The following is a 21,949-nucleotide window of genomic DNA, read 5'->3' on the forward strand; positions in this document are numbered from 1 at the left end:
CCAGTTTGTCCACCTTTCCTAAAGTGTGGTGCCCAGAAGTGGATACAATACTCCAACTGAGGCCTCACCAGTGCAAAGTAGAGTGAGACATTTACCTCCCATGTCGTACGACACTCCTGTTAATATACCCCAGAATAATAGCTTTTTTTTGCAGCTGTCCTCACATGAGGATCACAAATTGAATATGAATCTATAACCCCCAGATCCTTTTCAGCTGTATGACCATCCAGCCAATTATTCTCCATTTTGTAGTTGTGCATTTGATTATTTTCCTTCCTAAGCAAAGAACTTTCCACTTGTTCTTACCGCATTTCATCTTGTTGAATTCAGACCAATTCTCCAATTTGTCAAGGTCATTTTGAATTCTAATCCTGTCCTCCAAAGTGCTTGCAATCCTTTTAAGCTTGGTGTCATCTGCAGATTTTATAAGCATTAAGGAAAATATTGGGCCTGGTACTAGTCAAGACTGACCCCTGTGGGATCCCATTAGATATGCCCTTCCAGTTTGCCAGCGAATCATTGATTGTAGATTTCTGAAACAAATGAAATTCAGTATGCTAACAATGAATTCTAGATTCCCAAGAACCAACATTTTCCTCAAACTTGAAATGCATTCTAATGAGCATGGTGTAGGATTTCCTAAAAGCCTTTGTATTTATTTTTAGGGTTGTCACTAGAACTTAGACAAAAGGTCACAATATTGTTCTTAAAGATGAACCAGGATTACTTCAAAGGCCAAACCATGGTCTGGGTTTTGAACTTCTCAAAAATATTTTATTGCTTAATGTTACAGTATTAAGACTTTTTGATATTAAAGGGATGTTGTACATTGGAAAGAAGGAAATCAAAAACCTCCTACATACAGAACCAGGTCCTCAGGTCCAACCAAACTGTATTTAGTGAAGGGTCTGAAAGAGGTAGAAAGGAGAATTCTGCTTCCCCAGTCTTGGCACCACTTTGTCCCCTAGAATAACAAAGCATCCTAAAGGCTTTTTAAAGTTACAATAGTAATAGATTCCCTAGGGATTGTTTGGATGAACAAGGTGTTCTAACCATTCTCGCTGCCTGCCTGGGCTCACCCTGATGTGCCCCCTGTCAGGGCGAGAAGCAGGTAGCATAGAGCCAGCTACCCCAGTTTTATGTCACCAAAGGAATCTCTAGCATTTTCAGAAGCAAAGTATCCAGAAAGGGAACAAAGGATTTGTCCTATAGGTCTTCATTCTGCATCTTTATTTTTTTTAGCTGTAGTTGTGTAATAACTTGAATAAACTACACAATGCTTTCCTGTCCTTTTTTTTTAAAGGAAGATGCTTGACACTTGTGGCGATGCAGAGAATAAACTGGCAGTAGAACTCTCTCACCATGAGGTACAGATTGAAAAAGAAATTTTAGACCCACTAAACCTACTAACAGAGGTAAGTCACTTCATGCTCCAAGAAACACTTACGGCATTATATTTTCTGAGCAAAATCATAACTGTACATGCTGCAAACTTCACTTCTGTTTAAAAAACAAGTGAATATTTTATTTAATGCAGGATTGTGGTGTTTCTGAAGTTTTACAGACTTCAGTTACACTTAGCTACATGACACAATTCTAAAGTAAATGTAAACATTAGGTGTCTGTGGTTTCAGGCAGAAATCCCCAATATTCAGAAGCAGAGGAAACAGCTTGCAAAGTTGGTTTTGGACTGGGATTCTGCAAGAGCTAGGTAAGAAGTGATTTCAAATACCATACAGTTTGCATAGTACATGCTGATTTCTTAGTAATATCTCCTCCATGCCTAACCTCGCTTTGGTATTTGCTTCTGAAGTGCTGTAATGTGCATGTTAACACTTACAGGGGGAAAACATCAATTAAGTTTAAGAACTTAAATGGTACAAAAAAGAACACCTGGCTTTCTGATTCGAATATGGCTCAAATTTAGATCTCTCATATTGTCAGCCACCAATATAGGTAGGGAAAACTGTTCACATGTAAGTGAATACAAGCGTGCATCTTTAGTCTACTCCCCTTAGCTCAATAATTTAATGAAACCAAGTTCAGCATCTGTCCAAACCGTGTTCTGCTCAGTGTTGGGAAGCGTTCCTGTGGGCAGTGGTGTTTACACTGTTAGATTTATTTGTTCAGGATGCTACTAGAGTTTTTTAAAATCCTTTCAGTGTTGTGTACTTCCCACCGTCTGTTTGTGAACACCAGGTTGAGGGCGAGGCATCGTCATTGTGTTGCCATAGGATTTTAATTCTGTCACCATATTGGAGTGCTTTTATAGCATTGTCAATGGAACCCTCTCATGGGCCACTGCCCAAACTTACGTTTCAGACCTCTCTACATCCTGGCTTACTGAACCTGTCATTATGGATAAATGCCCTCTTTATTAAGGAAGTGTGGCCTGCCGATATTAAGTCATGCTCATTTTTATCTGAGCTGCGTGTGGTGCTTGCTAGGACTGGAAGTCTCTGCAGACTCCACATCCATGTTGGAGAGGAGTGGCTGCAGGATCCATGCTAGGATATAGTGGCACATTAGATTCACTTGGCCACCCTGTGTCTCCTCTAAGACAGTAGGCATGTTTCACACCAGTGGCCCAGAAGCGGGGGGGGGTTAAATTGTACTGGGACCTGGTTTTGAGACTACCTTCTGGAGTAGTGAATAGATGTCTGCTCACCAGAGGCAAGCAGTTAAGCAGAGGGGACCTTAAAGACATTGACTTTGTAAGTAGTATATTAAGCGCTAACTATAATCTCCACTGAATAACTGTAGTTTCTCTTATACAGATATAGCCAAGCCTGCAAGACTTCAGGAACTAATTTTCAAATGCATCCATCAAAAATAGATTCCCTTAAGGAAGAGATGGATGAGGCTGGAAATAAAGTAGAACAATGCAAGGTAAGGCGATCTCTATGAATCCTCTCCTTGGATATATCTGCCACTAAGGGCATGTCCATGGATGACTTTGTATACCTCATTGTGGCACCAGTTGTAATTGCTGCCATCTTCACAAACTTCAATGGGTTAAGTGTTATAAAACAATATGCAGTTAATAAGGGTTATCGGGACTAATAAGCAATGCAGAGACTGGCACAATTGATTGACATTTCTCATTTAGCTGTTTATTTCTGATTCCTGGGATATCTTACTGCTCTCCAGAAGGTCAGACACTGTGTTGTCCATCCCACAAGTAAAAATGTTTCCCCAAACCTTGCACTGTTTTCTCAATGAGGTGAATTGTCTCTCTGGTTCATTCATTTCTTGGTCTCTGAGGCTATAAACAAGGGAGACAACTGTGAACATCTATCCATTAGACCTGGGCTGAGATGTTTTCATCCTCTTATAAACCAAAAAGAGCCACTAGGTCCTAAATAGAAGAATGGATTTCAAGACCATGACCTGGAGATTATGCTCCCAGTTTCCTTATACACAGTCCCTCAGCTGTCCAAACTCCATGCTGGAGATTCTTCACTGGGCTTTATTACTCCCATCTGTGCCTTTCTTTGGTTTTGTTACTCAGTGACACTTCTTGATTACTTTTTAATCTCACTACTGTGGAGTTTGGGCAGGAAAGTATTTGGGAAGTAATGAGTTTTATAATGAAATTTGTAGGTATTTCTACCATGTATTACTATAATATCCAAGCACAAATCATTGTTATATTTACTGGGCAACTTGACTTGTTGTAGTAAATAAAAACAGAAAGTTAAGTAAAATCCAAAAATACTTGGAAGAAAAAACCCAAGGTGCCATTTGAACAGCTATATTTACTTGCTTCAAGGGATGATGATGTCAGTATTGTTACTTAAATGATATATCTTGATAGTAATCCAGTTTAATAGTACAGACCTTTGATTCGCCCTGAGTAGCTGGATTTTTGGAAGGGGGTTCCTAAAAGAGCCTTTTCTCTGTCAGCCCTCCCACAGGTAAAGCACATCACTGGTGATGCTGAACCATTGGGCTGCAGCTGCCAGTACTGTTTATCCCATTAGTCCACTTGATAGCCTGCCACCTGATGAGTGGGCAGGTGGCTAGCTAACTTCCAGATCTCCTTGAGATTCAGCATTTTGGGCTTAGTGGGGGGGAAATTATGTAATATGAATCATAGACATGTAGAACTGGAAGGGATCTTTATAGGCCATCTAGTGCAAACTCCTGCACTGAGGCAGGACTAAGTATTATCTAGACCAGGGGTCCCCAGTACGGTGCCCGTGGGCGCCATGGCGACTGCCGGGGCATCCATGTGCACCCGCCTACTGGCCGCCGGACAAGCAGCCGCCGAGAAGTGGCAACATCAAGAAGTGCTACCGCCGAAATGATGACACTGTTTCACGGCGGCATTTCGGCGGCGACTCCTCTTGATGTTGCCGTTTCGCAGTGGCATTTCGGCGGCTGCTTGTCCGGCGGCCACAGTCCTCGATGGCTAGTCGTCCAGCGCCCGCCCCACGGAAAAGGTTGGGGCCCACTCATCTAGACCATCCCTGACAGATATTTGTCTAACCTGCTCTTAAAAACATCCAATGACAGAGATTCCACAACTTCCCTAGGTAGTTTGTTCCAGTGCTTAACTACCCTTAGATTTAGGAAGTTTTTCCTAATGACTAACCTAAATCTCCCTTGCTGCAATTTAAGCCCCTTACTACTTGTCATGTCCTCAGTGGTTAAAGAGAACAGTTTATCACCATCCTCTTTATAACAACCTTTTATGTACTTGAAGATTTATGTGCCCCCTTCTCCTGCCCCCCAGTCTTCTCTTCTCCAGACTAAACAAATCCAATTTTTTAATCTTTCCTTGTAGGTCATATTTTTAGATCTTTAATCATTTTTGCTGCTCTCTGCTAGACTTTGTCCACATCTTTGCTAAAGCGTGATGCCCAGAACTGGACACACTACTTCAGTAGAGGCCTTATCAGTGCTGAGTTGAGTGGAAGAAATATTTGTATTCTTAATATATAAATTTAATGGGGGCTGCCAAACACATTACACTTGTAAATTTGAGTCTTGCAATGTAAAATGGCTTATAAAATTACAAGGTTTGCTTTTCTTTCCTCCAAGGATCAACTTGCTGCAGATATGTATAACTTTGTGTCCAAAGAAGGGGAATATGCCAGATACTTTGTCATGGTGAGTGTCCTCTTGTTTGCTTATATTCAGTTACGGTTTTGTTATATGCAAAAAACCTTCACATTTCATTTCATGTGTTAAACCTTCTAGTGTTTGTATGTGTTCATCAGAAGCTAACAATATTTTTGTTTTTTTTTAAAATGTGGGTTCTGTTCTCAGTTATTAGACGCACAAGCAGATTACCATAGAAAAGCATTAGCAGTCTTAGAAAAGGCCCTCCCTGAAATTCAAGCCCATCAAGGTAAAGTAACTTGTGCTCTGGCTGATGCTTCTCCTTGCCTGTGCCACCTCTGCACTATATTCTCCTTCTTTATCTTGATTCTTTTGCATGCAGACCCTTTTTAATGAGGACATTATAATCTTTTTTAACAACGTTACATTCCCCAACATACTTCCGTCTTTTGCTGCTGTGCTCTCTGGAGCTGCTCCAGTCCTATATTAACACACTAATATAACATTAAGGGTCTGTCTGAAACCTGAGAGAGAAAGGGAAGACTTTTTGATGTTTTTAGCTTGCACTGGGGTGTTTCCTCTCTTACCTGGACATAGTGTTTTCATTAAACCCTTCCTGGCACCTGTATGCCAAAGAGAACTCCTTCAAGAGAGAGAAGCTAGGATACTAATTTCTCTACTAGTATTGTGGGATTCAAACCCCTCCCTAAGTGTTTTTCCCTGCCTTTGCAGCATGGGGCAGGGGCACTTGCTGATTTGAACTAAAGTAAATAGTGAATTCTCTGTAACTGTCTTTAAATCAAGTTTTGAGGACTCAGTAACTCATCCAGAGGTTGCGGGCCTACTACAGGAGGGGGTGGATGAGGTTTTCTGGCCTGCAATGTGCAAGAGGTTAGACTAGATGATCATGATGGTCCCTTCTGGCTGTAAGTCTGAGTCTAAACTGTGTGGGGGATGGTTTTTTTTCCTGAACCCCCCCTTTCTCTGTGCATATTATATTGCAACTACATCCTGGCCCCGAATTCTGTGGCTAATTCTAAGTGTCCAAGACTGCAGAGCTAGCCTACATCAACTATTCAGGGTACATCTAAATGAGGCAGCTACATCTGTTCTATCAGGCTATGCATTAGTCAACTTGAGCTTAGGATTACCTTTACATTGTCCTAAATATCACCCTTACCGGCATGGTGCCCACTATTGTCATTGAAGTCCCTAATGCCAAAGGGTTTAGCTTCAGCAAAGTCTGAGACACCCCTATATTGTGATCGATATCAAATGTGCTGAGACTTTGGCAGAGCATATCAAGCTATGGACCAAGAGGAAATTCTTAAATTCTCTAAAGCAGGGAAATTTTGAGATCTGATTTTGCTGGAAGTGAGACACACAATATCTGCATTTGATAGACCTAATGGAAGACGCTATTTAACAGGCTAGTGCAACCTAATAAGTATCTTTCTGTAGTGCCCTGATGGAATGCTGTGGACAATTGAGGTCTATTCCCGATTTAAGGGAACTAGGTCTGACTGCACTGGCATGCTTCCTTGCGTATTCATTAACCAATTTGTTCAACACTTGAAAGACGAAGTACTGCCTAAGTGCGAAGTATTCTATAGCCGTCTGTATCGCTTCAAAAGCATGCGGGGAGGCAGAATGGTCCAGTGGCTGCAGCCTTGGGTTCTTTTCCCACCTCTGCTCTAAGTTATCGTGACTTTGAGTGACTCTTAAGCCCTCTGCACCTCAGTCTTGCCACTGTTTGTAAAAATTGGGATCATTATGGCTTGCTTGCCTTTTGTAAAGCACTTTGCCATTGGTGGATATGAAAGGCTAAATAAATGCCAGGTGGTGGTGGTACAGCTTTTTATATTGCATATACGCGGTATGGAAACCTTAGAAGAAGCCACAATGCATCTGCACTAGAATCTATCAGACCTGGTATATTCGGCTCTTTCGGTTTTTCTTTCTGAAAGAAATAGTGCATGATCTAGACTGACAGGCTGTCAATGCTTTATATGCATTTTTTCAAAGACAACAGCAGAGAAGTGTGGCTAAAAAGAGAAATAATGTGTTATAGGGTGCAAGGCAAGTTGGTCTCTTATGGGGAAAACATTTTGTGTCAAACTTAAAACCAAGTCTTGCAGCCGTGAGGAAAATTTTAAAGTGAGCTTGAATGCTTTTTTGGAAAAGGGAGGGTAGGATTGATATTAGAACAGTGACCCCCCCCCCCTTTAATATGGTGATTCTAATGGAGACATGGGGCTGCTAATTATAAGTTTCTAAATAACTGACTTTTTAACACAGTAGTAGGCTTTGTGTTTGGCTTAGCTGTTAACACACAATGTCAGCTGCAGGTAAAACCACACTACAAACAGCTTGGACCAAGCAATTTGAACTTATTCTCAGCAAAATTCTTTATCTACAAGAGGATTGCAAATCTACACTTGGGGGTCTCAGAGAATCAGAATGAACTTCTTAATAAATTTAAAACCACATGAATGTTCCAACTAAAGCGTGGTGGGGACATAATGTCTTCCACGTATACAAAGGAATAAATATGTGCTATACTATCCGAGAGATGGATCATTATTTACTGTCTTTTATTTACCGTCTTGGTAACACCTGCAAGCTCATCATTTTTCTCTTCACTCGTAAATTTAAGGGGCTTTACAAATCAAGGCTCAAACTTTCAGTATTTTTTTTTTAAATTCCTATTACCATACTGGAGACTCTTCTCTAAACTTCTCTGGGGCATGATTCAGTTTTATTGGATATCTTGCTCAGTGTTTTTCTACTCTTTAACTAGACAAATGGACAGAAAAGCCAGCCTTTGGAACGCCATTGGAAGAGCATCTCAAACGCAGTGGTCGTGAAATTGCACTCCCAATTGAAGCCTGTGTCATGATGCTCTTGGAAACAGGAATGAAAGAGGAGGTAGGAACTTCTACTTAATGCGCAGTGGTCTTTTACTCCTGTAAGGCTCAACTCAAAGGAAAAAAATGGACACAGTAGAGCCTAGTAAAACTGTTGGGTGCGGAAATAGCAGCTATAGCTATCAGTGTGCGTGCTAAGGTGTATAATTGCATATGGCACTTTGCCCACTGGTATGAGATAGGCCTTCCAAGATTACGTTTTTCAGTTCCATCCAAGATTCAGATGCAACTTAACCTAAATGTAGAAAAGCAGAGAGACCGGAAAGAGCATGGTTATCCCTTAGTTCTTCTTCGCGTGATGGTCCCTCTTTGTATTTCTGTCGTGGGTGCGCATGCGCTGGAGCTGGAAGGTTTCATAGCAGTGTCCGTTGACCCGCACATGCACCGTGCATCTCCTTGTGCTCCCAGCCAAGTTTATAATAGGTCATGTATGCTGCCAAGGCAGACAGAACCCTTCACTCCCTTGTTGTCCACAGTGCCGTAGCTGCCTACCTCCAGAGGTCCCGTGTCTTTCGGGCATCGCCCAAAAGTCTGCAATTGCTAGTTGTAGCAATTGCAGACCAATCCAGAGGCAAAGCACTCTCCTGCCAGCGGATCTCAAAATGTGCTATAATTGTATCCGGTGGTTGTACGTCAGAGCGCGTAGCACATCCAGATGCACCCAGAGATCCGTTTTGAGATCCGCTGGCAGGAGAGTGCTTTGCCTTTGGATTGACCTCGAAGAACCTCCAGTTACAGATAAGTAACCTCTTCAAGTGGTGGTCCCTATATGTATTCCAATCGTGGTGAGTAGCCAGCAGTAATCAATCAGTGTGGAGGTGGGTGCAAGGATGCAGAAGAAAATGCAGTCTAATACAGCACGGCCCACAGCCACTGCCTGGGTGGTAGGCCAGTAGGAGGTGAAGGCGTGAATGGATTGCCATGTTGCTGTTTGACTGATGTCCTGCCAGGATGTTCTTGAAGAGGTTACTTATCTGTAACTGGAGGTTCTTCGAGATGTGAGATCCCTATTGGTATTCCAATACTGGCCCTCCATCCCCTCTGCTGCAGACTGGCATTCTTAGCGGTAAGGGGGTCACTGGAGAGCTGTCAACCCGCTCAGCTGGGAGCATGAGGAGGTGCACATGTGCGTCAATGGACGCTGCTACGGAAACCTTCCAGCACATGGCACGCTGACACACCTGTGATTGGAATACCAATAGGGACCCCACAGCTAGAAGAGCCTCCAGTTACAGGTACATAATCTCCTCTTTTCAGTGCAACAAGAGCTGACTCAGTCATGGTACAGTTTAAAAAAAAAAAAAAAAAGTGTAAAACTTGTAACTGCTGTGAAAATGGAGTCTGGGTCATAATACTGCAAGTGTGATAGTATTGCAAGTCTGAAAGATGAGACCAGCTATCGGTCAAGTGAATTTGACACTTTAATTCTCATAATGTAGGGCTTATTCAGAATTGCTGCTGGAGCCTCCAAGTTAAAGAAGCTGAAAGCTGCATTGGACTGTTCTACTTCCCAGCTAGATGAATTTTATTCAGACCCCCATGCTGTTGCAGGTATTTTGAGTATTCTGAATCAGAGCCTGTATAAACTACTTAATTTTATTTCATGTTTAACCTGGCAGACATATTACAGTATTTTAAGATATTAGATATGATCTGTAAATGAAAATGAAATGAACCTTCCACTCTAACTGCATAGCCTTAGAGATCAAGCGTAGGGTGCGCGTGCCGTGAAAGTTATGCATGTGGATTTTTGTAAGGCCAGAACAGTGTTCAAAATTCAGGTGGCGATGTTCATACGAGTGTCATCTTTCTCATGACAGGTCTATTAAAATGATCGAGAGACTAGGGCATGTACAGTTGTAACTGTAGCTCTTACCTGGTAGCACCATCTTGAAGCTTTATAGAGTGTACTCTTGTCAGCTAGATTCGTAAATGATCCCTGTAGTGTCCAGTGGTAGGCCCCAGTCTGTGACGTGCTGTACAAATCTATTGAGGGAAAAGTCTGAAGTGTTCAGTCTGAGGCCTGATCCTGCGCTGACTTCAGTGGGGCTTCAGAGATGCAAGGATTGAAGCCAAGATCGTTTCAAACAAAATCTAAAACAAGTCTGTATGAGCTACTGGCTAAGAATGTCCCTCTACTTGCAGGTGCCCTGAAGTCTTATTTACGAGAGTTGCCTGAACCTTTAATGACCTACAGTCTGTATGAAGAATGGACGCAAGCCGCAAAGTAAGAGCTCTTAAAATCTAGATATGCCAAGAAATGTGTGCGCTGAATTGTGTTACTAAGGCCTGGTCTACACTGGGGGGAGTGTCAATGTAAGATACGCAACTTCAGCTACGGGAATGGCATAGCTGAAGTCGATGTATCTTATTTCGACTTGCCTCCCGTCCTCACAGTGCGAGATCGACGGCCGCGGCTCCCCCGTCGACTCCGCTACCGCCGCTCGCCCTGGTGGAGTTCTAGAGTCGATGGGAGCGCGTTTGGGGATCGATATATCACGTCTAGACGAGACGCGATAGATCGATCCCCGATAGATCGATCGCTACTTGCCAATCCGGCGGGTAGTCTGGACGTACCCTAAGTGAGGAAAAATGAACTTATGGAAAAGGTCACAGGTTTACACCTTTGTGCTTTCAACTCCAGCTAGTAAATATTTGTGTGCTGAATTAATCTTCAAACTTTTGTGCATTAGTGTCCTGAGTTGGTTTTAAAAGCATTAAAATATACTTAAGTAAAACAGCTTACATTACATTTGAGTATTAAACTACTTCAGACTCTTGGTTACACACTGTGAGATATGTGCAAAGGGCATTGCCTGTTACAAGCAGAGTTAATGAAGGGATTCAGAGCAGTTATTAAATGGGTGAATGCAGAGGCAAGAGGATAATTATACACAGGTGGAAGCCTATAGACTCTGCTTTTCCTTTGCTGGTAGCCGAAGGAATTCTGTTCGCTGATCTAAAATTTCTCTTCCCCACAGCATACAGGACCAGGACAAAAAGCTGCAAGAATTATGGAAAATTTGTAAAAGATTGCCAAAGCCTAACCTAGCTAATTTCAGGTACATTAAGAACAATTACTACAATTTTTAGCACTACAGCTTCAATGCTAAAAAGTCTAACCTGTTTCAAGGCTAGGATGAATAATGATACGCATTTTGATCTGGTCTGTACAATTAGCATTGTAAAGGGACATCTTGTTTTATCAAGTGCCTTAGTGTCACTGTTGATGGTTCCATTCAGTTTTATTAATTCCTTGAAGTGTGGTCCTGTAGAATTGTTCCCTACTCTCTAACGCCCTGGACTGATCATAGAACAGTAGTGTAACTTCTGTAGCTTCACTCCAGTGGTGCCTTACATAAACCAACACTCACTATGTAAGGTTTCTCAACTTCACATAGTATTCCTTTTCCTTGAGAACTTCCCAAGCTCAGACACTGCACCTGGCTTCTTCCTAAGCAGCTAACCCTCTTGCTGATTTCACCCTCAGAGTGAAACACAGGGAAAACAAGTTCTCTGAGTAGTCTTAAGTGCATGACAGGAAAATGTTTACTGTAATATGGTGTTTTGTCTTTATTTAATGTGCTTTCCTAGTGCATGATCATTCTAACCTCAATACTCTAGTTTTTGCTGTAAATATATTAAAGTTTTTGAAGGCATGCTAGTTCTTCCATGCTTAAGATGGAAGGTAGTTTCCAACTATTAGTCACTTTCTCAGTAAACTCAATTTTCATTGATTAATGGGAAGAAAATTAGTAGCAAAGTACTAAGCATGAAATTTTAGTCCCATTTTTACCAGTCACCCTTAGGAGTTTCTGGAAGCTTGATTTTGAAATGTTTAATCTCTGTGTGATTCCAGTTAGCCGCATCCCCTCCAATGCAACAGCAACTATTAGCAGTCGTGTGCTAGCAGAGCATTGTATGTAGTGAACGGTTGCCACCATAACTGTTTAATGACTTGATTCATTCTTTGTAGGTATCTAATCAAATTCCTAGCAACACTTGCACAGAACAGTGACATTAACAAAATGACACCCAGCAACATTGCAATAGTGTTAGGCCCCAACTTGCTATGGGCAAAGACTGAAGGGTAAGTTGGTTCTATTACTAATTGTATCTTCAGTAAAGAATAGGAATACAGCTATAAGTGCTTACCCGAGATCTGAAAAGGTCTTAAACAAGTTGTTGAGAAATGAATTGTAAAGGGTGGGACTTCAGGAGCATGTCTGCTCTCTTCCTCCAGCAAACATTATGAATTGCACACAGACTAGTGGCATAAAGGCTGTGTAGTTTTCAGAATTTTTCCGTTCCATGCACTTTGTGGAAGTCTAGAATATTCTGGAAAAAGCCTGTGCTTGATTATTATTATTTTTTTAATGTGGCAGTAATTGTGTAGTGGCACTCGTTTAATTCACAACTTTTGGCATGCAAAATGAAGAAAACAACAGTATTTTTAGCTTCGAAAGAGGTGTCTGTATCTAAGATCACGATCTTCTGAATTTTGTCCACAGATCTCTTGCTGAAATGGCAGCAGCAACTTCTGTCCATGTGGTAGCAATTATAGAGCCAATAATTCAGCATGCAGACTGGTTCTTCCCTGAAGGTAAAGACTTGCAGCGATGGGAGGAATTCTGTCAATACTAGTTCCATGGTATTTCCTACACTGTTAAATAATTAGGAATATAAAATGTTGATGCACTGCTTCTGTCTACATACATGTCTTACAAGGCTTTATCTGTCTTCATCCAGATGTGGATTTTAATGTATCTGGAGCATTTGTTGCTTTACCTGCCACTAATTCCAATCACTCCTCACAACTTGGGAGTGAGTCTGAGTCGGGGACACTGGAGAGGAAGAGGCCTGTCAGCATGGCTGTAATGGAAGGCGATTTGCTGAAGAAGGAAGGGTATGTTTAGCTCCTGTCATTTTTTAGAGCCATTAGCACACACTGAGAACTCCCAACCGCTGAGGAGGTTGTAATTTAACATGTTTCGTATTCATCTTAAAATAAAATTTAAAAATTGTGGTCAGAAGGGGAATTCTATGGAAATACTCCTAGATAACCCGTGCGTGATTTATTTCCCCTCATATTATTGCAGCCTGAGGAAGGGTCAAAGGTAACGTACTAGCATTTACTTCGTTATGTTCTCTGCATGATAAAAGCCAAGCAGATAATTACTGCTACTGTTTACAATATTCCCAACTCCTAGATTTTAGGTCTCAAAATCCATTAAAAATAAAAGTACATTTGAAAGTATTGCTTTAACTTTTGAATGTTCCAAGGCTTCTGTTTAAAACCACAGGCTGAAGTGGTGTTATCTGGTGCCTTCATGATAAAAGACTTCTGATTTGATGATGGTACAGTATCCCATGGCAGATGTGCTGTATTTACCCGCATACAATAACATGTAGTGCATTTGTTATCAGTTTTTCATATCAGTATTTAAGGGATGTGCTGTTCTAACTCCTTATGCAAATGTTAAATTGTTACCTTGGTTTTAACTATGGTTAGACGCATGCAAATTATTTTATTTATCGCAAATGTATACTAGATTTCCCTACTGCTGTCATGTGGTGAACAGTATTGATGGAGGGGAAAAAGAGAATCAATTCAAGGTTCATTCTTTCTTGTTTTAGTGGATTTTAACCATGTCAAAAAAATATTTCTAGAACATGCCATGTTAGCTTTTTAAAATGGCATATGTTGGAATGACCGAGTTTATCCATAGTTAAATAAGGTAGTAGTTTCCTTTCTTTTTTCATGCTTTTAACCATGCAAATGTATATAAGCCTTTCTTTAGTAAATAAATGTTTATCTTGAAGTCTCTATGGAGACTTGAAGATACCGTTTTAAAAAGTTTGTGAAACACCTAATGCACAAAGTCTGAAGATACCCTGGTGTCTAAGGATATTTGTATATATTTACCAGTGTGGTAAAATTACTCAGCACTCAGATCTCACTTGCATCAATGTGTGTCTTCAATTTGTAATTGAATAGCCCATCCCACTGATGTTTAGTTTACCCTTCTGTGTGAATAAGTCAAGTTGTGTTGCATGTCTTAACAACAGTGGTGTTATATGGAGAAAGGTGAAGCTTTCCTTGTTGCTTTTTTTGCATGCTAAGCAACATGGGTTGCTGTCTGAGTTGTAACATGCAATATTGCTCTTTGGCTTTATTTATCTGGAGTTGGCCTGCATGGTGTGTGTTCACTCTCTCTTCTCTCTAGCTTTGGTGTCAAGGTTGTGGACTTCCAAGTGACTCCTCGGAGAGGTGGCACTATAACTAGAAAGCACACATCCCCAGCTTTCCAGCCACCACTTCCACCTCCTGAGGCTGGCATGCTGGCTCAGCCTGTAGCAGACCAGCACTCACAGGGTTCTGTGGCTGAAACCAGCCCAGTAAGTGCAACTTTTGCTCCCTTTGCTGGCACAGCAGAACATTTACAAAGTCAAGGAAATGAGGATGTCAGGTAAGAAGTCTGGCTTCTGTTGGCAGTGGCTTAACAGGCTGCTTCAGCAACAAACTGGTCTCTGTCAGTATAAATTAATCAACAGGGTATTACCATCCAACTTGAATATACATTCCCTTTTTGTAACGTGCTTTGAGATGTATGATAAAAAGCACCATACAAGAGATGATTATGCATCTTTCTCTTTTTAATTTGAAGTTAATTACTATAAAATCTGTCTTACAACATGAGAATTTTCAAGAAGTCTCCATCAGTATACTCAGCTGCCCTCTGTTGATTGATCTCTTCAACTCATAATCCTGGAAGTATCTGCAAAACTCAGGCTCAGTTTATTGCTGAAAGCACTAAGAAACTCAGTGGCAATACTAGAAGCCTGTAAGTCTTGTCTTGGTCATTTCTGTTAAGTGATCTAGATTCATGTCTTGTTTGCTTTTCATTAGCAAGTGTGTTAGCTAGCAAGGAACAGACCTAATCTTAACCCTTAAACAGCAAGTCAGAAGTCAATTTATCACTCTTTGGCATCAGCTTCTCTAGCACAATGGTATATTAGATTTTCACCACTTGACTGCTATTGAAATTCTATGCAATCATTTACTTTTTTGCTAGTCACTATATATTTTGATCCGGAGACTAATTACAATAGATTTGCCCATTCCTTTTCACCCTCTAGGGTTAATGTAACACTTTGCTTTTGGTATTCTCCTGGTTCCTCCAAGTGAGAGCTGGTAAACCATTCCAAAGTGAAGTTTGGAGAAGGTTAGTCTTTTAGGCAACCTCCCACAAAGTAAAACAGGCCATAGGTGCCATTGCTGGATTGGTTCAGATCAGTAACTTTGTTGCACTTTACTTCAGTTTTGTTCCCCAAGTGACATTCTTGCAGATCTGATCATAATGGATTAACTCTCCTAAATTAACAATGCCCAAGAGCTCTAACTCTGAAAACATGAATTACACCCAAGCTATTAGCAATCAAGGACAGTACTAATGGATTCAGAAGTACAGCTGTATAAAAGAGGTGGTTCTCTGCCTTTAAGAGAATGTACTGATAGTTTTTCTTACCTAAATTTATCTACACAAAAGCTTTCTTGTTTTGTGAGTGTTAATGAATTCTTCAGTGGCGTTGGATCTTGTAAAAGCCAATACCCTCTCCAAATTCAAGATTACAATCTAACAATACCAACTGGGGAGAGGAATGTACAACATGCAGGCAAAATGATCAGGCATAGAGTTTAAATTTTTTTTTTTTTTTTTTTATTGTGAGGCAAGTATAGGGTGTGGGAATTGCAGGAGAAGTAAAACTGCCTATGTGTGGGAAGGAAGGACATGGATTAGAGGGAAATGCATTCCCCACAACCTGCACTCCACACAAACGATTCAACTCCTTGGTTCTCTTCCTGTCCTGTTGTCCTTATGCCCTGGTGGCTTCTCTCTTACTCCGGCCCTGCTCAATGCCTAGATCTTTATACAGATCCCCACCCCTCTGTACTTTCTCCATTTGTAGGTCCCCACTAGCCTCCTGTCTTCCTCTGAAGTACCTCAGTGGTGGTCTGTCTGGTAGAAGCAGATCCCATGGCAGTTTCTCTGCCGCTGCTCGTGGGTCATGCATGATTTAAGAAGGAAGCTACTCCTTTTATGAAGCAGCCTCAACAGTGCCGCCCTAGTGGCAGCTTCAGCATGGATTTTCCAGTCCTGCCTACAGCTGCACTCAGAGCCAAGAGCATCACAGTGCTTCTCCGCTCTCTGCAGGGCCCAGTTTGATATGCTGCAGTATCTAGGTCAGAGGTTCTGTAGTGTGTCAGTGGCTCAATCAGAAGCTACTGTCACGTTCTCCAGAATCTCAGCTCTCCTTTAAAATAGTCTGTAGCTGTTACATTGCAAGGGAAATGTCCAATGTGAATAAAGCGTAACCAATGCAAAGATGTCTGAGTCTGTTGCCCCAGCAATAGCCCTGGGGTTTGGCCTATCTCAGCTCAGTGAGGTGTTAGATCAGATCGCCAGTGTTGATATCACTGAGCACGTCCGGACTGCGCACAAGGTGGTAGTGGTGGAGGGGAGTTCTACCAAGATGGGTATCTCAATGTCAGTCTTGCACTATAGTTACTACCCTGACAAACTACATGGAAGTTAAAAGCTAAACTCCAGGGGGGTGGTATCGGGTAGCTACACTGTGGTAAAATATTGCTGCTGTCTTGTCTCAAGACATTTCCCCCCAGTCAAGGAGCTACACCAAGAAGGCAAGGCAGAGGAGCTCAGAACTGCCTGCACACTGAATATCTACATGATCTAATGTGAGCAGTGTCTCATTCTGGTGACTCACATGGCCTTGTGTGGGCAGAGCTTAACAGAGCATCCCCACTTTTATTCCCCAGTCTCACCTCTGAGTATATCAAACTAGCTGCTATTTGAGATGTCCTGCAATGCTGGGGCAACGGAGGTTATTCTGTTGTTAAAGCCACAAACACATGGTGACTTAAAGTGGGGGTAGACTATTTTTGAGAGTAATCCAAGTGTTTTCCATGAACATTCAAGTTGGGAGTCTGATGAACCAGTCTTAAATGTATTGACTCCTCTTCAACACAGAGCGAATACAGTCGGTGTTAGAACAGTAATTAATGTAAATATGTATTCCGGCGATCATGCAAGGCTGGCTATAGATTTATTTGTACTCCAGATCATTGTTTTGGTGAGACTATATCAAACGTAGTCAGCAGGGCACGCTTAAGACTAAGACTTGGTCTAAGCTAGAAAATTAGGCTGGTTTAATTACATCGTGTGTGAAAAATCCACACCTGTGAGTGGCATTTTAAAGCTGACCTAAGTCCCTGTGTAGACAGCGCTCTCTCCTCTTGGAGGTGGATTTACACCGTCCCTCCCATCAGCATAGGTAGTGTCTGCGCTGAAGTGCTGCCGCTGTGCCGCTCTACTGTTTCAAGTGTAGACAAGCTCGAAGTGGACAGCTGACCATGGCAGCTCTCGAGATGCACAGTCTCGTTACTTCACTTGTAACTCAGAATCCCTTCAGATACCATTTTAGTACAGGAATCTGTTTCCCATGACTCGGACACCTGTATCTGGAATTTACCTGTTTCTGGTGTAAGCCCGTGAGTTTGATGCAGTACATCTGGGGGAAGAGGTATTTCAAAAGCAACTTCTGATTCAGGTGTTTTAAATTTTCAGTACCTCAAAGCCCAGGGACACTGCAGCTTCAACTACTCCTCCGCCCGTGAGAAATGGTGGGCACTTAAGCACTATGCAGAACCAGCCACAGTCATCCAGTAGCTCTAACCAGCTTTGTGTTAGTCAACCCCAGAATGCTGCTGGTCCCAGCCCCCACGCAGTGAGGCGAGGTATGTTGGGTTCTTGTTTGCTAGACTCATTTCTTAAACAATTGTTGTGGTTAAAATATTGACCTCTCTCAGCTGGGTGCTTGCCCAAGTAGCTGTTTTCTGGGATCGCTGTCAGTTATTGCACTCCTGGTTTATTTGGATGGACCAATTCTCCACTCAAGCCAATAGTGCAACAATGTGTTTTACCAAAACCTACTTAAACTTGAGTGTGCTACCATGGACAAGTCTGAAGAATACTGCGATGCTGCCAACAGTGTACAGTGGTATCACTCAGGCAGTAGTTCGCTGATCATTCATCTTTGTCTTCATTTCTTGGTAACCAATATGAAACTACAGCAGTGGTAGGCCTGGATAATTTCAACTGGAAAGCGTCTGGGCATTTTAAATGATGTTACTCATTCCCTTATTTTAAGGTTTTATTTCAGCTGTACATAGTAACTAATATATTCTTGTCAATGTCTCTCAAAGCTGTTAAAAAGCCTGCACCTGCACCTCCCAAACCTCCACCTGGGCAGCCAGGAAACCATGGTTCTGTCGCAGCAGCTCAACTACCTTCTGTCTCTCCAAAACCACCCACAAGAAGTCCTTCTCCTCCTGGTCAACCTACAAACCCTGGGGCAGTCCAGACTTCCACCTCTTCCCAGGCTTCTGCACCTCGGAGGTACTCCAGCAGCCTCTCCCCAATTCAAGCTCCGAACCACCCACCTCCACAGCCCCCAACACAGGCTACTCCTCCACTGCACCCTAAACTAAATAATCAAGTATCTTCTCCGCCTGCTGTACCTAGTGGCGAATATGGACCTGAACAGCCATCTTGTACTCCTCCTCAGACTCCAACGCCACCTGATACGCCTCCTTTAGGAAAACACAATGCTAGCTCAGCACTATTTCCGCTGCAGTCGTCTACCCAAGAAACTTCGCAGTCTCATTCTCCTCCTCAGACTGGTACATTACCGAGACCAAAGCCAGTACCAAAACCCCGGAACCGACCGAATGTTCCCCCACCACCTCATCCTCCTGCTTCTCATTCATCTGGAGACAGTGTTCTTACAAATCCCACTCAAACTGCTTCCAAAATAATAACTGGTAAGTGAATTCTTCTTTGTATGCTGTAGCATACATAGAATATATTTTGGGGCTGGGGAATGTCTACTGCTGTAAACATCAAGTTAAAATATACTGATGAACCTTCTGTGGTGAAATATGAAAAGCAAGCTCAGTTATGTTATTAACTTACTGGGTTTATTTTGTTAAAATGCTTGACCTGCATATTCTGGTATACAAAGTCTCTGCAGAGAACGGTCCAGCATTTTCCATGGAGAGAACTTTTTGTTCTTATAAGAATGAATGTGATTTACTTTCTAAATATGTTTTCCAGCCTTGACAGCAGAGCATTGTTATAGGACTCAACTTTAAATGGCTTTCCCAAGCTCTTCACATCATGGCAGCCATCATTACGTAGGCACCAGTTGCAGAAATGGCAAATATTTTGAAGTGAGAGGAGGCCTAGCCAAGGAGAACACATTAAGCACATATTCTAAGCCAAGATTTCTGAAGTGGCTAATGCCTTTGTGAGCCCTGACACAATGTTAATGGACCTGACTTTTCAGAGGGTGAAAATCAGGCCCCCATTAAGATGTTCCAAATTCGGCACCCAAAATCACTAATTGTGTTTGAACACCATGGCCTGGTATAAATATGCATCTCTGTATTGCAGCATAACATTCCATGCCACTCCAAGTATGTCCACACTGCAGTCAGAGATGCAAGTAACAGCAGCAGTGAAGCTGCAGCAGCATGGGCTACACAAGCCCGTTTGGGGACCAGGGAATCTATTCAAACGTCTGGTCTGTGTTGCTGTGGCTTCACTGCTATTGTTCAGGCTAGTTAGATCACACGTAACTTTGGGAATGTCTAGACATGCTGCAGTCACCCCTCTGATTGCCGTGTAGACAGACCCTCCTGGGGCACAAGGTGGTTATTTGCAGGCTCCCACAGGAACAGTGAGTCTGCATTTTAGAGATGATAGGTGGTAATAATGACTTTAAATCTTGACGAAAAATGTAACCATCAGTCACAAAAACCAGCAAAAACATTTTGAAATGTCTTCCTGCTAAGTCGGACTTTTTTAGACACTTTAAAAAGGAAAGGTGATGAACATAAAAGACTAATGCTTTTAAATCTGCTTATTTGTTAATGGTTAAAATCCTTTCCAATGACACTTCAGCTGTCTAGAATAAAGACTAATTTTGTTTGGAATGCAAACTATATTCTGTTACCTAATAGCTCTACCCCGTGATGCCTTCACAGGTGGGGAAGGTTACTGCGAATAAGGTTTGTACTGATCAAAACCCTGCAATATAGCTACAAATGCTCCTGCGCAGCTGTTTTATCTGTAGCTTTATTTTGTTCATGCGCTTTAAAATGTGTGCTTTTGTCAAATTAGCACTATCTCATTATTACACATGCCATCCAGTTCCTAACAGACATTAGGACCCATGTTACATTTGGATATTCACTTGCAAGCTTTTTTGAAAAGAATCCTCAAAGTGTACCTCGTAAAACCAGGCAAATAATTAACCCTTAAAAATGTAGCGCAGCTGTTACCAGAACTCCCACTCCTGGAGTCTAAAGTGACATATAGTGCCCCTTTTAAATGTCTGTTCCCCTCCTTGGTTAACTTTTGCCAAACTGAAGAGTTGGGAGTTAGCACAGGCAAACTTTGCCACTCCTCTTTTGTTTCTAATGCAGCTTTTACCCCAGGATTTGGATTATTTGGATTTTAACTGCTTGGAACTTACTCATCTCAAGCGCACAGTGTTCATGAACTAAACCCCAATGCAGAAAAGCTACCGGCAGCATCTCTTTGCATTCTGGCATGTTTGTACTTGCATTCTATAAGCTCTCTAGCCTCCTTAATGGTGCAACAGGTCTCTAGTCAACTACAAGCTGTCCAAAGAATAGGTTGTTTAGAAACCTGACAGTTGCCTGATGTAATGGCTTACAGGTGCTATCTGTTTTGAGGCAACAATTTATGGTGGGCTGAATAAACTGAGGCCACATATCTTCCTACTGTATTTTCCACTCCATGCATCTGATGAAGTGGGTTTTAGCCCACGAAAGCTTATGCCCAAATACATTTTAGTCTCTAAGGTGCCACAAGTACTCCTCGTTCTTTATACCTGAGTTGATTGCCCCAGGACGTGGGTATTACAGGATTTATAGACAATGCACTTACAATTAATATTGTACTGAGAAGCTTAATTGTAATTGCAATTTCTAAATGAAACTACCACTAAACTGGCTGTCAAACTGCTGAAAAGTGAACAGCTTTAAATAGGGCTTTAATCTTTTGTCCTCTGTGAAGAGCGGGATGGAAGGTCAGCTACATTAATCTCTCCAGAATAACAGCAAAATTCTGTTTCCAAATTGAGCTGGGAAAATAGTGCTGAGGCTGGGATTCTTGCAGCATGCTTGCCAGTGAGTTCTTCTGGGGATAAGAGCCACCCTGACGTGTTGGGCAGGGAGGAAGGGCCGAGCTTCCTTTCCCAAATGTTGGTTTCTGCAATTTGACTTACCTCATTTTGTTTGGGCTTCGGTGTATTTTTCCATATACATGGAGTTTCCTGCTTCATCTGAGGTAGGGGCTTTGTTGCTGGCAAACAGCTAAAAACTGAGTTTTATTAGTCAGGTCAATCCCGTAGGGTTATTTAACAATAGCCATGTCATTAGGCAAATCCCTCCTCTTTGGATAATAGCCATTCAGAATACAGGAATTTACTTATCGGTTGTAACATTGCCTCATTTGAATAATCATTTAATCACAACAGAGTACAGCAATCTGCGCAGCTGAGAGTTGTGGCTGTATCAGTCACCATACAACACTCCTGCAAGTCTGTGCTGGGAAATTCTATTTGTTTAGTAAAAGAAGCCACTTAAAGCAGAACTAAAGTGTTTGATTTGATCCATATATTTCCTTAATGTATCCAGGGGCTGATTCTGCCAACTGTATCTCAAATGATGCCATTTGTACAGTGTCAGACTGGAAAAGTTTAAGGCCACAAGTACTAAAGTAATTTAATCTTTAGTGAGCAAGCTTTAGCAAACCAGCCAGATAGTGGCTGATGTAAGCAAGAGT

At 41.9% G+C, this 21,949-nt stretch overlaps 1 protein-coding gene across 7 annotated transcripts in view; it reads left to right on the forward strand.

Moving 5' to 3' along the window:
* The window catches only part of ARHGAP17 (Rho GTPase activating protein 17), a 71,568-nt gene that overhangs the window by 45,449 nt on the left and 4,170 nt on the right, over nucleotides 1-21,949 (forward strand). For 2 of the 7 annotated variants that reach the window (XR_004647496.1, XM_034784238.1), the window contains exons 5-20: nucleotides 1,304-1,415; nucleotides 1,635-1,711; nucleotides 2,778-2,889; nucleotides 5,047-5,115; nucleotides 5,275-5,356; nucleotides 7,868-7,995; nucleotides 9,434-9,545; nucleotides 10,140-10,221; nucleotides 10,976-11,056; nucleotides 11,971-12,084; nucleotides 12,506-12,597; nucleotides 12,744-12,900; nucleotides 14,222-14,464; nucleotides 17,642-17,811; nucleotides 18,280-18,897; nucleotides 20,098-20,145. Coding sequence is in view for 5 of the 7 variants with exons in the window: in XM_034784238.1 (XP_034640129.1) it covers nucleotides 1,304-1,415; nucleotides 1,635-1,711; nucleotides 2,778-2,889; nucleotides 5,047-5,115; nucleotides 5,275-5,356; nucleotides 7,868-7,995; nucleotides 9,434-9,545; nucleotides 10,140-10,221; nucleotides 10,976-11,056; nucleotides 11,971-12,084; nucleotides 12,506-12,597; nucleotides 12,744-12,900; nucleotides 14,222-14,464; nucleotides 17,642-17,811; nucleotides 18,280-18,897; nucleotides 20,098-20,144 (2,296 nt within the window). In the remaining 2 variants the exon portion in view is untranslated. The remainder of the gene's footprint in view (nucleotides 1-1,303; nucleotides 1,416-1,634; nucleotides 1,712-2,777; nucleotides 2,890-5,046; nucleotides 5,116-5,274; nucleotides 5,357-7,867; nucleotides 7,996-9,433; nucleotides 9,546-10,139; nucleotides 10,222-10,975; nucleotides 11,057-11,970; nucleotides 12,085-12,505; nucleotides 12,598-12,743; nucleotides 12,901-14,221; nucleotides 14,465-17,641; nucleotides 17,812-18,279; nucleotides 18,898-20,097; nucleotides 20,146-21,949) is intronic. The other 5 variants (XR_004647497.1, XM_034784239.1, XM_034784241.1 and 2 more) reach the window with 3 other exon arrangements.

Source organism: Trachemys scripta, chromosome 10, assembly GCF_013100865.1.
Source record: "Trachemys scripta elegans isolate TJP31775 chromosome 10, CAS_Tse_1.0, whole genome shotgun sequence".
NCBI classification, from domain to species: Eukaryota; Metazoa; Chordata; order Testudines; family Emydidae; genus Trachemys; species Trachemys scripta.